Below are 17,653 nucleotides of genomic sequence, written 5' to 3' on the forward strand. Positions count from 1 at the left end.
TCTTCAACCTCTCACTACTACAGTCTGTAGTACCATCGTGCTTTAAGTCAGCCATCGTTCCAGTACCCAAGAAGAACAGGATGAGCTGCTTAAATGACTATCTATAATATATCCCTGCCCACAATTGCCAAATGGTTTGAGAAACTTAGCATGTCACACATTAAGGCTGTTATTCCTGCAGACCTCGACCCATAATACGAGGCAAACAGGTCAACAGAGGATGCCATAATAACAGCTCTTCACACAACCCCTCACATCTGGACAGTAGTAACACTTATGTGGGAATGCTGTTTGTGGACTTCAGCTCCACCTTCAGTACAGTTCAACCCTGCAAACTGGTTAAAAAAAGCTAAGCAACTTAGGACTCAGTGACTCACTGTGCACCTGGATATTGGACTTCCTGAGCAACAGACCCCAGAACACAGAGAGCACACCACCTCCATCTGCATTCTGAATGTAGGCGTTCCACAGGGCCGTGTCCTCAGTCCCCTCTTATACTCTTAACCATGACTGTTCTTCAATTCACACCAATAACACCATTATAAAATTTTCTGATGACATGACCATTATAGGACTGATCAAGTACAATGATGATTCAGCCTACAGAGATGACGACAACCTACATGTGATCACAGCCAAGACTAAGGAGATGGTAATCGACTTCAGGAGGACAAAGCGATCTGACCACTCCACCCTCTACATTGATGGAGAGGAGGTAGAAAGCTTTAAGTTCCTCGGGGTCCAAATCTCGGCAGACCTTACCTGGTCCACAAACGTTTCCCACCAGGTAGGAAAACCACAACAAAGGCTATATGTTCTTAGGAAGTTGTATCAGGCCCAATTACCACAAAAACCGCTAATCAACTTCTACCGCTCCACCATTGAGAGCCTTCTGACCTACTGCTGTACACTCTGGTTTAACTGCTGTACTGTGGAGGACAAGCGAAAACTGCAGCGGGTGGTGAGAGTGGTAGAGCAGGCAATTGGCACTTCACTAACTCCACTCAGAGACATTTATACTGGCAGACCTCAGCAGAGAGCCAGCATCATCATCAAGGACCCCTCACAGCCTGGATACTGACCACCTCTTGTTTTGTTCTTTTATTCTATATTCTCTCTTATTCTTATCTACATATTTACATAAAAATGCTTTGTGATGACAGATATCGAAGCATGATGGCGCAAGTGTGCTGGGGTTACTCTCAGTGCTCGATAACTCTGTATCCTTACACTGCACTGATTAGTGTTTTTGGCTCTGATGTCATGTGCACGTGCTGTGGATCAACCGGTGATCCATGGACAGGAAGTCTGGACTGGCTCTCCGTTTAAAAGGTCATCGTTTCTGAGTTTTACTTTAACAGGCAGTGCAGAAACTGGTTTTAGCCGGTGGTGAGCAGACTTGTCCAGCTCTAACAGAAGAAACACTGCATGAGTAGTGTTGCAGATCAAGTGCAATTCATCAGCCACACCCGTTAACTGTGCAGGACTCCTCTGATGATCGTCTAGGCAGAATGAATAGATTCAGAAATATACTGCAGGAATTAGTTTCTGAACCATTGAAAAATGCGGTCGTTTTTCACAAGTTTTAACCTTTACTGTTAAAATTTTAACTTTTGAATACTTGTTTTATTTAAGCAATTTAGCAAGAGCATCAGATAATAAGAATATCATAATTAAATCACCTAAATTTGATCTTAACCTCACTGATCTACTCTTGGTTGATGCTGATTTCTGATATGTCTTGAGATGAAAGGTAGAGTAAAAAAGAAGTGCATCATGGTCACAGCTGCAGTCCTCTCCGGGTCTCGCCTGATGAAGTTCAAATGGGGAAGTAGTGACTCGGTACAAAGTCCCCCAAATTCTGTCAGACAGCCAACACAGCAGAAATGAGCTAAGACAAAGCCAAAAACTGCAATTCTTTCAGTGTTTAGGCAGTTAATCTTCTCGTGCTCCTATTTTTGACTGAACTCCAATCTTCAGAGGAAGAACCGCCCCCCCAAAACTTTTTCTTTTATTCATTTTCTCACATGCATGACTTGTTTACTTACAGCTACGCCCCCTCCAGTCTGCTAGCTGTGCATTCTCCTGCACTGAGAAAACAGGTGGGCTGCAGAGGGAGAGATATTTTAGTGCTACAAATGAAAACACTGCAAGCAGCGAGTAAGGAAATTCTGTACGATGTCAGCACAACTGATTTACAAAGACATGAAAAAGTCTTTTCACTCTACGTTTTTCTATTTTAATCATCTATGGCTCTAAGAAAAGAACAAATATGTAAATATTAATGACAACACTGACCCCATTTTCATTACTGGACTTTATTAGAATGACACTAATAAAATTAGTAAAATGTGTAAAAGGTTGGTTCAAACCTTTGTGTACAGCAAAGATCAGAGATTTGGGAACACTGCAGTAAAATGTATTTTGGCTGAATTGTGACATGGATCATTTATTTGCATTTGTTCAAAGAAAAAGTACCACGTAATTTCTAACATCCAGTTCTTAATTGTTGAACGAGACAACTCGTTTCTTCTCACTGTACTGAGAACAGTCTTTAAACCAAATGTGCAACAAAGTAGTCTGAAGCAGCTTGATTTTCAGTTTCTCACTTTACATCACACAAAAGCCACAGTGGAAAAAAACAACAACCACATATCAGCAGTACAAAATCCTTCTTGTAATAAAATAAAGGAAAATGGATTGAAATGACATGACAATTAATACTTTTTAAATAACACGTAGAAAAGATTTCTCTTTGTAAACAGACCAAAGGTATGACTTAATACGGAATGCTATTTACGATTCCATTTGGTTATTTAGAATTATTCTGACATAATAAAATATAGAAATTTTAACCTGCGTCTATGATATGCTGGAAGAAAAGCAGTGCCAAAAGACGACAACGTGCATCTCAAACCTATTATAAAAGCAGTTTGTAGTGTTGCATATTTAAGATATAGTATATTAAAATATATTAAGATCTTGGTGTAATTTTTGATCCCCTCTTTTCCAGCACACCCGTTCACATTGAAATTACATTAGTGACGTTAGTTAAGACTCAAATGAAGTAAGACTCCGTGCACCTTATTACAGTAGCTAATCATGCACTTACCAAGTCAGACTGTGACACTGACTGTTGCTAATTATTTCTTCCACACACTTTTGTTAAGAAATCATGTGAAGAAGAAAATCTTCACACACACAATAGAAAATATGTTGTTCTGCTCTAGAAAATCTGTCACATTTGATTGTTTATTTAACTCAACATGGAAGCTATGTTTTTCCCCAAACAGATGACTCGTGACTGCAAAGCAGTATAAAAAATTATTTCCCATTTATGATTGGAAAAGCGAACTCAAGCCATTTCAGTTCACAGGCTCCAGCCACATTTCACTCCATCCACACTTCTGCCCTGCCGGCTCTCTGCCATCTGGCTGTGATAGACCCGTGAGTCCACAGTGGGCTAATGGTCGGAGAACCCTGGCATGGGAAAGGGCCTGGCAAAAGCTTCAACACGGTGGCGCAGATCTGCGATGCGAGCCACCGTTTCTGGGTCCTGAAGAAGGAAGTTCTTGAAGTCCTGGAGCTTTCCTGCAAACAACAACAGAAAAGAGAAATGCTCAGATGTTTATTCTTAGCTTCCTCTGTTTCACTACCACTGGGCATTTTGTCTTCTCTCATGCAGCAATTTTAAAGACCGTGCACTATATTTGACTTTATAAATTCACTAATGCTATTACAGTTAATAATGAACAGTTTCAAACTGTGCTTTGGTAAAAAGAGTTTAAACATGTTTTAGGCATCCCCTGAGCTACAGATTAATCTGCCCCCCTCCTCACAGCAGGCTCACCTGTCTTTTTCTTGACATCCAAGGCAATCTTGAAACCCTCATCCATGAACTCGACAACTTGCACAAAGTCAGCTTCTTTGAACTGTCTCGAGGTCAGGGCTGGAGCACCTGACAGAGAAGAACACATCACTTAAGCTTGAAATACACTTCCCATTGTTCTTTTCCAGTTTAGATCTTTTAATTCCTGTTCTTGTGTTTTCCCCCTAATTTTGCTTTATAGTCTTTAAAAAAAATAGCATAGAGTGGGAGCTTCTTAAAAGGTCAGTAAATAACCTATACAGGCTTGAGATGTGTCAAAACTACAACCGATCACCACATCAGATCCAGAAATTTCATTGCACTGTTGTGTCTGTATCGTTCTATTCTGTCTGGTGTTGCACTGTCTTTGCACATTGCACTTTATGTAGTCCTGTGTTGATTGTCTGTTATATGTCATATGCAGCACCATGGCCTTGGAGGAACGTCTCGTTTCACTGTGTACTGTACCACTGCACATGGTTGGAATGACGATAAAGCCACTTGACTTGAGGGAGATTTAAATTAAGATTTCAAATGAATATACAGGGAAGCACGTGGTTTCTAATCCTTAATAAGTATGACCACCTCCTGGTGTGTGTCCAGCAAACATAGTGTGATGTGAAGCTGTTTCTCACCAAGTCTGAGGCCACCAGGCGTCAGGGCGCTCTTGTCTCCGGGGCAGGTATTCTTATTGGCGGTGATTGACGCAAGCTCGAGCACCCTCTCAGCTCGAGCACCATCAATACCCTTAGGTCGCAGGTCCACGAGGATCAGGTGGTTGTCGGTCCCACCTGGAACAGCCAGTTTTCAATAAATAGGAGGAAAATAAGTCACCTGTACATTACACGAGATTAAGGGAAAAAATACGCTAGGAATGTGTTTTACTGGTACGATCTTCCACTCTTACCAGTTATTTGGCTAAAAATATTTACTAAGGGATTAAAGAAAGGTGTATGTACACACTGCAGAGTATATAAACTGAAGGCTATACATCAAAACAAACAAATATCATTTTTGGATTTGTGCTTTTTTTCTTGTGTAATTTACATTTTGTTACAGGACATTTTAGATGAATTTTCAGTGTTAAATGCTCCGTGCTGAGTAAAGAAGTGCATGCTAGATTACCTGATACCAGAGTGTAGCCTTTGCTGAGAAGAGCTGCAGCCATAGCCTTGGCATTCTTTAGCACCTGGTCAATATACTCCTTAAACAGGGGAGACTGTGCCTGGACACACAGAACCAAAAGTGTACAGTAAGTTAGCCTTTACATTTGGCTCTGTAATACCCTACTCCAGGGGTAGACAACTCCAGGTCTCGATGGCCGATGTCCTGCAGGTTTTAGATCTCACCCTGAGTCAACACACCTGAATGATATGATTAATTCATTACCAGGCCTCTGGAGAACTTCAGGACATGTTGAGGAGGAAATTTGGCCATTTGAATCAGCTGTGTTGGATCAAGGACACATCTAAAACCTGCAGGACACCGGCCCTCGAGGCCTGAGTTGTCTACCCCTGCACTATTCCCTTTACTGACTGAAGTTTATGCAACATGTTCTTAAGCTCCTCAGCTTTAAGTCTTGAAAACAAAACACCAACAGATCCAAGTTTGCAGTTCGGTATTTGTGTGTTGTGCAGACCTGTCTGAGTGCCACTGCTACACCAGCAATGGCATGGTTATGAGGTCCACCCTGCAGGGAGGGGAAGACAGAAAAGTTGATCCTGTCCTCGAGGTCGTACATGATTTCCTTTCCCTTTTTGTCAACTGAGCGAACACCCTTCCGATAGAAGATGAGACCAGCCCTGGACAGAACAGAATCTTTTACTGATGAAGCAATTTTACAATTTTTACTCAGCAATTTGATTTTTGTTCCCACCCGTGTCTCTTACAGTTTGACCTTACCTTGCTCCACGGAGGGACTTGTGCGTGGTGGAGGTGACCAGGTCAGCATGTTCAAAGGGCGAGGGGATGGCTTTGGCTGCCACCAGGCCACTAATATGAGCCATGTCAGCAAGCAGGTAGGCATTGATGTTGGTGCACAGCTGGAAGAAAAAGAGGCAGGATGAGGGAACAGTTATAAAATTAAGACCAACATGTATACACATGTGGCAGGAAAGTTCCATTGTTCTGTGGTTTACAAAAGCGTTTAATTAGCCCTAAAAGGTGAGGTGAAAATACATTCTCTTTTCCATCTGCATTAGATTCAGATGGTTTTTGGCCCTTCTTATACATTTGTCCTCTATTTTAAGGTGACAGAGGACCAAGCTGTCACCTCAAAAAAGCTGATTAAGTTTTAAATACAAACACAAAGCTGATCCATCCTTTTGATACAGGATAACAAGAAGAAGAAAAGTGAAGCACACAACAGAACAGAAAAAGACGGGGTGAACACGGGGTGAACTGAGAATGCAGAGAGTTCTCCGTGCACCTTCTTGATGCGGGCATAGTCAATGAGCCGGGCATAGGCACTGGTGCCAGCGATGATGAGCTTGGGCCGGAACAGCTTGGCCGTCATCTCCATCTGGTCGTAGTCTATAAGTCCTGTTGCAGTCTGCAGTAAAGAAGGCAGATAGAGGAAATGGCCTTGGCCGGTCAATGATTACGTTTCAGAAAACACAGTTTGCAAGGACAGCACTGAACCCGTTATAAACATCTTACTGTAACATACTGAAAACTGGACTTTCTTAGTATTTGCTGGCTTATTGACTTTTGGAAGACTTCTCACACTGACATTGATAAGACATAAAAAAAATACATCAGTATATCCCAGCTAATCATTCGACACTGGTATAAACAGGTGTCAGTAGATATCAGTAGAAAGCTTTTCTACTTACATTTAGCTTGTAAGGCATTGACTCAAAGTAGATTGAGGTTGCAGAGATTCTTTTCACATCAGACATGTAGCCGTGAGTCAGACTGGAGTAAAACAAACAAACAAACAAACAAACAATATATACATAAAGAATAAAACAGAAAAATCAGATTTATGAATTTAAAAAAAAAAAAGGGGGGGGGGGGGGGGGGTACAGCAAAAATACAGCAACAGTGAATACTAACTGTCCACCATCAGGCAGGTCCAGGCCCATGATACGATCGTGGGGATTGAGTACAGCGGTGTAACTGGCAAAGTTGGCAGGAGAGCCAGAGTACGGTTGGACGTTGACGCCCCACTGAGCTGGATCCAGGTCAAAGGCCTCCAGAGCTCGCTTCTGACAGAGCAGCTCAATTTGGTCAACCACTTCTGCTCCACCATAATACCTGAGGGTGGAGATGGAAACATGAACTACTGTGAATAACCTGCTAATTTCAGCTTTTTGTTAGAATTTAAACCTACAGTGATTAATTGTTTGGCCACAACGCACAATAGTTCCTTTTAGGCCAATGTGGCGAACTGTTGTTTATGTGCATTCCCAGCAAACACAGCAAATAAATATCATTCAAATCTGATGTAAATCCAGCGTTCAGTCTTATGTGTTTTTGTTACAGTCAGCTCCCGATGAAAACTGCTTATACACCCGACAACAATCTCCAGCTACTTGCTGTCTATTTGTCTGTTGCTTGAGATTCAGCAGGTAGAACATATTGGGGGGAAAAAAAATAAACACTATGACAGGTATACATTATGGTAAAATATTTCCTCCATAGCGTAGACTGATCGGTATAAGCAAAGCCTTTAAGTACAGCACTAATTCTGTACTATCATTTGCAGTCATTACTTATCTGAAGGAAATAAGAGAAAATTCATTAACTGAAAATAATATCAATCATGTTAATAAACAGAGGTGTAGCTGAATAAAAAACCTACCTTTTTCCTGGGTAGCCTTCAGAGTATTTGTTGTTAAGACAGGAGCCGAGAGCTTCCAGAGCAGCGCGGCTGCAGAAATTCTGCAATGAAAACACACACAAGCGAACACTCAGATTAATGGCACGAGTGGACAGATGGGACAACGACAGCAAATTAAAGTCTGCGAAGTGATGGTGGGAAATTTTTCCCTGATTAAAAGCAATCAGTGTAATACTGTCTCTCTGTGTTAGCCCTACGACAGACTGGCAGAGCTCTGTCCAGGCTGTCTCTCACATCCTACGGTAGCTCAGATTGGCTCCGCCTCTCCACAAGTCTGAACTGAACAAGAGGAAGAAAATGGATGGGTGGATATTATTATATTAATATCTGCAGAAAAAGGTTTTTGTTTAGTTTTTTTAATCAAATCATCCATTTTTTCTTCACCTCCCATGGAAGTATAGCTCAGATTATTTTGGTTTGTTTTCCTGGGAGTTTCTATTCATGGGTCAACGTGCGTTATTAAAACTACAAGACCCAGATTTACCTGCAAACATGCTCATCCAGTTCTGACATTCTCACACAGACTTTCATACATCTCCTCCTACATGTACTCACTTGACAAGTTAACACTGTCCTTGTGCCCCACTGTACAGCCAAACAAACAGCACCAAACAGAACAAGTTGCTGCGCTCAGACTTAATTGGATTCCATCTTTTTCAGGCCTAACTGAAATAGTGAAAGCTTTACCAAATTCAGAGGTCCAAAACAGCCCTAAATATGACAGATTTGGTTGTCTAAAATAAAAAAAATGTATGTGTGGCTACTGCAGGCACAATGTGAGCTCCAATTTAAACAAAAATGCTGATAAAGTAATCTACTCTGCACAGAAACTTGATAAAACTGTTGTCAGTGGATGATATGAACAGCACCTCCCTTGTCACTGGTAGAACAAAAGATAAAAGCAGGGCCGATTCAAATAAACTGTGCTTGGTGTGAAATGAAAAATGTTACTATTCAAAAGAACAGACAAGGTTTTATCTTCCGTTTCTTCTTCGCCACAGTAGTTGCAGCCCTGGCTGTGTAACATGTCTCTCTTGTATATCGTCACACTGGTCAGTAACAGGATCTGACATAAAATGAACACAGATAAATAAAGTCTGAATTCTGCCTCTCTGAATGGGGTGGTGGTCGTGGTGTGTTGTTATTCAAATGCTTCACCTGGAAGCTAACAGCTTTCTACTGCATCCGTCTGTCACGCCAACTGCTGTGCATATATTGTGTGTACACATGTGGAAAACTGTACGTCTTCTCATCGGAGGAATGTCTGTCTGAGCTGTACTGTGATGTGACTTGCAGAGTGAGCTGGGGAGGAGGCAGAATGAAGATATCAGCTTTATCTCACACTACAGTGGTCAGGCTTTGTGTTGAGAGGGGGCTGACATACTCCACTGAACTGTGGCGAAGAAGGAACAGGAGGAGAGAGAAGGAACAGCAGAAGATAAAACCTCGTCTGCTCTTCTGAATAGTAAAATGTTTTGTTTTCCAGCCTTCGAATGAAAACAAAGAGCTGCCCAAATCTTTCTGATAACTGAGCTAGTCTCGCTTACAACAAGCAGAGTTTCTTATAAGTGTTTTTACTATTAAAGAAGTCAAGTTTGAATGACTTCCAGCTTACTGTGGGCAGTTCCTCAGTGAGTGAATAATGAATTAACAGGAAGCTGGATATGAATTTATTCCTAACAAAACCATTTCTGCATTAACATAAAAGGTGTGTGCCGACTTATTCTGACTTTCAATATATGTTTATATTCATGTTAATCCACTTATTGTGCAGCCTATTCCATCCCCACTAGGGCAGGGCAATATGGCCAAAAATATTTATCACGATATATTTTTGAAAATTTACAATAACGATATAACTGACGATATAATTGACACTAGACAAAATACTTTACAACTCCACAAGTTTATTAGTGCAAAAAACCCCATCAATGTATTTTCACTTAAACAAGCAGATGGTTTTTTTATGTGCATTAAAGTTATATAAAAATTTAACAGTGCAAATGCAAATTCCTTGCTGACAGTTTAGCCAAAAGTAATTTCCAGTGGAAATTGGATGACATATCCTCAGCATAACCATGTATAATATCCACAAAAGGTTATACACATACGGTAATATTATGTTGAAGCACAGTACGTATCACTCCACGAGGCTCCTGACTACGGTAGCCGCAGTGCTCCGACAATCAAGCGGTGCGGCTTCGTAGCTTAGCAAAGTCGTACTAAAACATTTTTGACAGATTTTTGAGCGCCGTGTACCACATAAAATCAGTTCGGTAATAACGGCGGCCCACTTGCATGCTCTACCAAAAATTGTGCTTTGGTGTGTATCTGACGGACAAACACCAAACCAGTTCCACACCACTGAAGTTGCAGCATTTTTACAAACCAATTGTGCTTCATCCGTTTCATTCAATGATCCGCTTTCGCCCTTCTCATTCTCCGTCGCCGCCATGCTTTTTCCACCATGTGCGTATGAAAACAAAGGCACTGCGCATGCACGTTTTACCCATATTCTATCGCGATATTTCCTTTTCTTATCGTTGCCCAACGTTATACCGGTATTATCGTGAACGGCATGATATGGCCCAGACCTAATCCCCACTATAATTTGTTAACTAAATATACACTAAAAGAAAAAAAAAAAAGGCTTATACAAAAGCACTTAAATTTACATTTCTAAGATCTAGTACCTCAGATGCAATGAGCTCCAAACCACGGCACTGCCTGTCCTTCTCCTTCTGCAGCAGATTCCACATCTCGGGGTCATCCTGAGCCAGGCTCTCCTGACCCGTCCAAGGACGATCTTCATCCGCTGCACGGGTGGCAGCGTGAGACTGGTGGGCACGTGCACTGAGACAAACAGGGACTCGCTGGCACAGCGGCTGTGGGTGGAAGACGAGTTGGGAATATGAGGAAAGAAAATACAGAAAGGAAAAGGTTTGATTTAGAGTTTGTCAGCTTTACACAGATATCGCAGTTACAGTAGAAATGTTTTCTAAAACTGTGTCATTGCACCAAACTGGGTCATGAGTTGCCAGAGTGTGAGAGTGTGCGTGTGTGTGTCCATCATCCTGCAGCTAACAGATGGTTGTATTGGATTTCCAGGTACAACTATTGTATATTTCCCACCTAATCATGTCGTTCTCTTTGTAGCCTGCTGAAAGCTTATCATCTCAAAGTTGAGAAATCAAATTAGTTTGACTTGGTAGCCACAGATCATGGTGCAGTTAAAGTCCCTGTCATCTCCTAAAGTTGCTGAATTTTCATGGACATTTGTCAGTTTTTGGTCACCATGCTGCTGCTAGCTGTCCTATTACAAAGAACATCAATTCTCTAGTCTTTATTTGATCATTTCATATATTTAAAGTGTGATTCTAATTTGTCCTGTACAAAAAGGAGACATTTGCCTCCTTTCAACTACTGCGCTTCCCTTACACTCTAATGCAGCCTGGTATAATTAGAAGCTGGCGTGTTTTCGTGATATCAATAATCAGCATGGTTGTTCAATTATGCCTCTATCAGCACTTCTATAAACTGGGACCGACTTTTACAGCCTCAGTGTACCAGAAGGAGGCATACAGAGAACAGATTCAGCACTTCCTGCTTATCTAATCTGGACTGACCATGCTTCATCATGTGAGATGTTGCAGAATTAAGTCATTTGTGATTACTTGCGTTGCATTTTTGTTTTCAGTCTTCATGTATGTCAGGTGTGGGGAATGGCCCATCGAGCATTTCCTGATTTTTAAAGTGCTTATGATGTCATGTCTGACATCATCAGGTTAAACCAAGAGGAGGGGTTTCTTTTACCATAAGTTTGTTTTAGGATAAAAAGGATTTGTTGAATGTTTTTACTTATATAGAGCCATCTAGTTGTATAAATGTGTCAATCAGAAGAGTGGGGAGCTTTATGTAGCTCTCAGTCATTTGAGTTTTAGATTCCCCAGCTCAAGCTACTGGTACTGGCTAGACCAGTGGTCAGCAACCCCTGTATTTGATTAGTGTTAGTTTTTTTGTTTTTTTAAGTTCAAAATTGGAAGGTTATTGTGATCTTGAAATATTATAATAAAATTATATTTTATTAATTTTCGTCGCTCAAAATAAGCGTCACACTTCACATCAGAAAGCCACTCTCATTCAGAATCACAAATGGAGTGATACTAAGAACCTTCCAAGATGTTCCTTTACTCCAATGTCCTGTTATATTTTATGAAGCAAAGAGCAGATTAATTTTAGGATTTAAATCCTCGGAAAAACTTTAAAATGCTTAAATCACAAAATTAATTTCCCTGACAGAAAGACGTCGTCGTCGTGGACAAATCTCAACGCTATCCTCTGAAAAAGTCAAGTGTAGGAAAAAAAGTACACACAGAAATATTTTTCAATTTGAAATCACATGCCCTGACCACAAGACAAACCCTGTCCTGTGAGTCCATTAAAACTTTAATCAAGATGCACACCAAAATAATTAAATTCAACAAGAACAGCGTGAGTGCATGTGAACCACTCAGTTTCATGAAAAACGTCAAAAACACCAACAGCAGCGACTTTTAAAACCAGCTCTGAAAACATGAGATTTAGACTCAAACTTTCTGAGAAACTACATGAAAGTTCGGGAAAATGTTGAGTCAGCTTTGTTATGCGTTCAGTATGTGATTCAGTTTTTCAGCATACCCAATCAACTTTGGGAATGTGGAAGTCTAGTACACTGTCCTCACTGTTCATCCATCCATCCATCCATCCATCCATCCATCCATCCATCCATCCATCTTCATCCGCTTATCCGAGGTCGGGTCGCGGGGGTAGCAGCCTAAGCAAAGAGGTCCAGACCTCCCTCTCCCCAGCCACCTCCTCCAGCTTGTCCGGGGGAATACCAAGGCGTTCCCAGGCCAGCCGAGAGATATAATCTCTCCAGCGTGTCCTGGGTCTGCCCCGGGGCCTCCTCCCGGTGGGACATGCCTGGAACACCTCGCCCAGGAGGCGCCCAGGGGGCATCCTTGCCAGATGCCCGAACCACCTCAGCTGGCTCCTTTCGATGTGGAGCAGCAGCTGCTCTACTCTAAGCCCCTCCCGGATGGCCGAACTTCTCACCCTATCTCTAAGGGAGAGGCCAGCCACCCTTCGGAGGAAGCTCATTTCCGCCGCTTGTATCCGCGATCTCGTTCTTTCGGTCACTACCCACAGCTCGTGGCCATAGGTGAGGGTAGGGACGTAGATCGACCGGTAAATTGAGAGCTTCGCTTTTACACTCAGCTCCCTCTTCACCACGACTGACCGGTGCAGCGTCCGCATTACTGCAGCCGCAGCCCCAATCCGTCTGTCGATCTCCAGCTCCCTTCTCCCATCACTCGCGAACAAGACCCCGAGATACTTGAACTCCTCCACTTGGGGCAGGAACTCATCCCCGACCCGGAGTGGGCACTCCACCCTTTTCCGGCTGAGAACCATGGCCTCAGATTTGGAGGTGCTGATCCTCATTCCCGCTGCGTTACACTCGGCTGCGAACCGCTCCAGTGCGAGCTGGAGGCCCTCACCCGATGAAGCCAACAGAACCACATCATCCGCAAAAATCAGAGATGAGATTCTGAGGCCACCAAAGCGAAAGCCCTCCGCCACTTGGCTGCGCCTAGAAATCCTGTCCATAAAAATTATGAACAGAACCGGAGACAAAGGGCAGCCTTGGCGGAGCCCATCACCCACCGGGAACGAGTCCGACTTATTGCCGGCAATGCGAACCAAGCTCTTGCAACGGTTGTATAGGGATTGAATGGCCCGTAGCAATGGGCCAGACACCCCATACTCGCGCAACACCTCCCACAGGACGCCCCGAGGGACACGGTCGAATGCCTTCTCCAGGTCCACAAAACACATGTAGACTGGTTGGGCAAACTCCCATGCACCCTCAAGTATCCTCGAGAGGACAAAGAGCTGGTCCAGTGTTCCGCGACCAGGACGAAAACCGCATTGTTCCTCCTGTATCCGAGGTTCGACTAGCGGACGAACCCTCCTCTCCAGCACCCTGGCATAGACTTTCCCGGGGAGGCTGAGGAGTGTGATCCCCCTGTAGTTGGAACACACCCTCCGGTCCCCCTTCTTGAAGATGGGGACCACCACCCCGGTCTGCCAGTCCACAGGTACTGCCCCTGATCTCCACGCAACATTGCAGAGACGTGTCAACCAAGACAGCCCTACAACGTCCAGAGCCTTCAGGAACTCGGGGCGGACCTCATCGACACCAGGGGCTCTGCCACCAAGGAGTTGTTTAACTGCCTCAGTGACCTCGCCCTCACTGCCCTCACTGTTCAATGACCCGATTTTAATTTGAATATATGATAAATTTGCACTGGAACGTTACAAAGACAATCTTTAAGAAATTAAGACAAAAACCTGATTTCTTGTTCATAAAAGGAGCCAAAATCTACATGAAAAGCTTATTTTCCCCATGTTGGATTATGGTAGTGTGATTTATAAGCATGCCTCTGCCTCCACTCTTAAGCCCTTGGATACAGTTTACTATTCTGCAGTCAGGTTTATTACTGCTGATTTTTATAGCGCTCATCACTGCATCTTTTACGGGGGAGGAAAAACAAACAAACAGCCCAACCAGATAAAATAACAACAGATGATATAGATAGCTGTATGTTATTGTCAACACATTATTAGGACGTTTTAAACCACGCCTGTATCTGGGGCATCCCAAACTTGTTCATATCAATGTAATTCACTGGAAGTCCGTACTAAGCTTGGAAAAATCTTTTTTCCTGTTCATTAAAAATCTGGGACTCTTGATAAAATAATTAATCATTTATAAAATGTTACTCAGCACTAAACTTTTGGTGAATTTATAATGATATTTTTAAACCATTTAGCTTCTTTTTTAATCTACACCAAATATCTGGATCCTGTCTCCTTATTAATTTACATTTGTATATGTTTTTTTTTTTTTATCTGATCTTTTTTTATCCTGATTATGTTACAGTTTAGCATGTTTAGTTTGTATCCTCTTTTCTTATTTTAAATACCAAGCTTGTGATAACATTTTTGTAAAGTATTTATGACAGCAGTAAATACTGATGAGGATAAAGAGTCAAACAGCTGCTGGTGTGACTGAAACAATGACTTTTACTTTTCAAGGTGGACAAAACACCCACGTGTGTTACATAATTACCCCCGTGTAGAACATTTGGTGTTAGTGCTTTCTTGGTGCTCTCACCAAAACCTATGAGGCCCATTTAGCACTTTGAACATTATTTGGACCAAAACCAGCTTCTTCAAGTGTTGAATATTATCATCCATTAACCTGTGCTTGCATTATCTGCAAACTGTTATCGGGATCAGGGCTCGACTTCACTCGACTTTATTAAAGCCCCTGTCAGCATGAAAGCCACTCATTAACCAGCTAAAAATACCTACAGCTTTTTCCCTTTTGGATAAAGTGGTGTAACACTAACAGACAAAGTTACCAAACCTACAGTGTGCCCCTCAACTTCTTCAAGTAGGCCAAAACAACACCTTACAAAAGTAGGTCACCAGGGTTTATATTTATGACTTTCCAAGCATACTGAACTAGCTTTGAATATACTGGGTTATTTTCAAAGCTTGTTGATATGAATATAATACTACAAAATAAATTAAACAAAGTGCGGCTTTAAAATTAATTATTCAGCATCTTTTTTCATGATCAAAACCTAATTTGTTTTTATATTTATTGCATATATTATTTAAACTCTTATTCCATTTCAAAGGCAGACGATACACGGTTCAACACCACTGCATGCATTCTTCCCTTCTGATCATCTATCAAGCTGTGCGGATGACACAAAAACACACATGTATGTCCACGCATCAACAACTCTAAGCATGAAAACACATCCCTGCCGCACACGCTCTCACTGAATATCATATCTTTAAATATGGTTCATGTGCCCCCTTATTAAAAACCATACACTTTAAATCCCTGTAGTTTGTTGCAGTTTGTCAACATGATGAAACTGAGCAGTCGCTGTTGCATCATCACGTGGACCCAGTTGCGTTCACCGAACTTAACCACTGGCAGCTAGCTTCCCGGTGGCGAGCAAACAAGCCTCGAGTTTGAAATGAAATGCATAAAGGACAGAAAGCAAACAGCTAGCGGTTTGTTGCATTCGCTAAATATAAACTGCACACTTGAGCTGCAGTAAGAAACATAACCCCACCAAGCGTGTGAATTGGTAAAGAGTAAACTCTGTCGTTAGCAAACAGCCAACCACGCAGAAATACGAGCTTAGTAACCCAACCGAAAACAACACCGGGGGCAAAACAGCGTAGAAATATATTTAACGGCACAGTTACCCGTGTGAGCTGTCTCAGAGCGAATAGCAGCATGTTTCCAGGTGTAAGACCAGACGAAGAAGCAGCGCACACACAGCTGGTACGGTCGAAAAGGCTGTTTGAGAGACGGTTGGTTACGCTCGTCCTACCGAAGGGGTCGATGGGAAGTGTAGGCACATTGTTTTGAGGACGACACATAAACTAGCGACGTCCCTGCAGCGCTCACTCTGCTGTTTCTTTGCTTGCACACACTCTGTCCGTTTCAGGTTAGGTTTCTCTTATTCAGCGTTACATTTTGAAAATATCTATGTCTGCTAAATATAGCGGAGCATGTGTGACTTCTTTAATGGTGGCATGGAAGTCCAGCTCTTAAAGGCATAAAAACACTGCTCAAAAAATAATAATAAAGGGAACACTTAAACAACACAATGTAACTCCAAGTCAATCACACTTCTGTGAAATCAAACCTTCCACTTAGGAAGCAACACTGATTGAAAATCAGTTTCACATGCTGGTGCAAATGGAACAGACAACAGGTGAAATCACCGATAAATGAGTGGTTCTGCAGGTGGTGACCACAGACCACTTCTCAGTACCTATGTTTTCTGACTGATGTTTTGGTGACTTTTGAATGTTGGCGGTGATTTCACTCTAGTGGCAGCATGAGACGGAATCTACAACCCACACAACTGACTCAGGTAGTGCAGCTCATCCAGGATGGCACATCAATGAGCTGTGGCAAAAAGTCTGCTCAAACGGTCAGAAACAGACTCCATGAGGGCACAACGTCCATAGGTGGGGGTTGTGCTTACAGCCCAGCACTGTACAGGACGTTTAGCATTTGCCAGAGAACACCAAGAATAGCAACTTCGCCACTGGCGCTCTGTGCTCTTCACAGATGACAGCAGGTACACATTGAGCACATGTGACAGTTCTCCACGGTGTCTGGAGGCAGCATGGAGAATATTCTGCTGCCTGCAACATCTTCCAGCATAACTGGTTTGGCAGTGCGTCAGTAATTGTGTGGGGTGGAATTTCTTTGGGGGATCGCACAGCCCTCCATGTGCTTGCTAGAGGTAGCCTGACTGCCATTAGGTACCAAGATGAGATCCTCAGACCCCTGATGAGACCATATGCTGGTGCAGTTGGGCCTGCAAGACAATGCGAGACCTCATGTGGCTGGAGTGTGTCAGCAGTTCTTGAGAGACGAAAGCATTGATGGTATGGACTGGCCCGCCTGTTCCCCGGACCTGAATCCAATTGAGCACATCTGGGACATCATGTCTCGCTCCATCCACCAACATCACGTTACACCAGACTGGCCATGAGTTGGTGGATGCTTTAGTCCAGGTCTGGGAGGAGATCCCTCAGGAGACCATCCGCCACCTCATCTGGAGCATGCTCAGGCATTGTAGGGAGGTCATACAGGCACGTGGAGGCCACACACATGACTGAGCCTCATTTTGACTTGTTTTATGGACTTTATATCAAAGTTGGATCAGCCTGTATTGTGTTTTTCTGTTTTTATTTTGACTCCAAATCCAGACCTCCATGGGTTGCTAAATTTGATTTCCATTGATCATTAAAAAAACCCCAAAAAAACCAACAATAACAACAAAAAAACCCTT

General features: G+C 42.6%; 1 protein-coding gene across 1 annotated transcript; it reads right to left on the bottom strand.

The window, feature by feature from the left end:
- Window positions 1-2,302: 2,302 nt before the first annotated feature.
- LOC113021914 (serine hydroxymethyltransferase, mitochondrial-like) lies at window positions 2,303-16,348 on the bottom strand. Its single transcript, XM_026166758.2, has 12 exons — window positions 16,047-16,348; window positions 10,406-10,597; window positions 7,674-7,753; window positions 6,926-7,126; window positions 6,703-6,784; window positions 6,297-6,419; window positions 5,771-5,910; window positions 5,508-5,670; window positions 4,994-5,093; window positions 4,504-4,659; window positions 3,851-3,958; window positions 2,303-3,591 (listed from the first exon to the last, which is right to left on the bottom strand). Exons 1-12 carry the CDS (start codon window positions 16,221-16,223, stop codon window positions 3,464-3,466), a joined length of 1,650 nt encoding a protein of 549 aa, XP_026022543.1. The 5' UTR covers window positions 16,224-16,348; the 3' UTR covers window positions 2,303-3,463.
- Window positions 16,349-17,653: the final 1,305 nt, after the last annotated feature.

Source organism: Astatotilapia calliptera, chromosome 5 (genome assembly GCF_964374335.1).
Source record: "Astatotilapia calliptera chromosome 5, fAstCal68.1, whole genome shotgun sequence".
Lineage (NCBI taxonomy): Eukaryota > Metazoa > Chordata > Actinopteri > Cichliformes > Cichlidae > Astatotilapia > Astatotilapia calliptera.

Excerpts from the sequence above, each read along its gene's own strand:
- LOC113021914 (XM_026166758.2), bottom strand. The coding sequence starts at position 16,223 with ATGTGTCGTCCTCAAAACAATGTGCCTACACTTCCCATCGACCCCTTC. Across the intron at positions 10,598-16,046 it reads CTCTGAGACAGCTCACACGG|CCGCTGTGCCAGCGAGTCCC; the intron begins GTAACTGTGCCG and ends TTCCACCCACAG. Across the intron at positions 6,785-6,925 it reads GACCTGCCTGATGGTGGACA|TCTGACTCACGGCTACATGT; the intron begins GTTAGTATTCAC and ends GTTTTACTCCAG.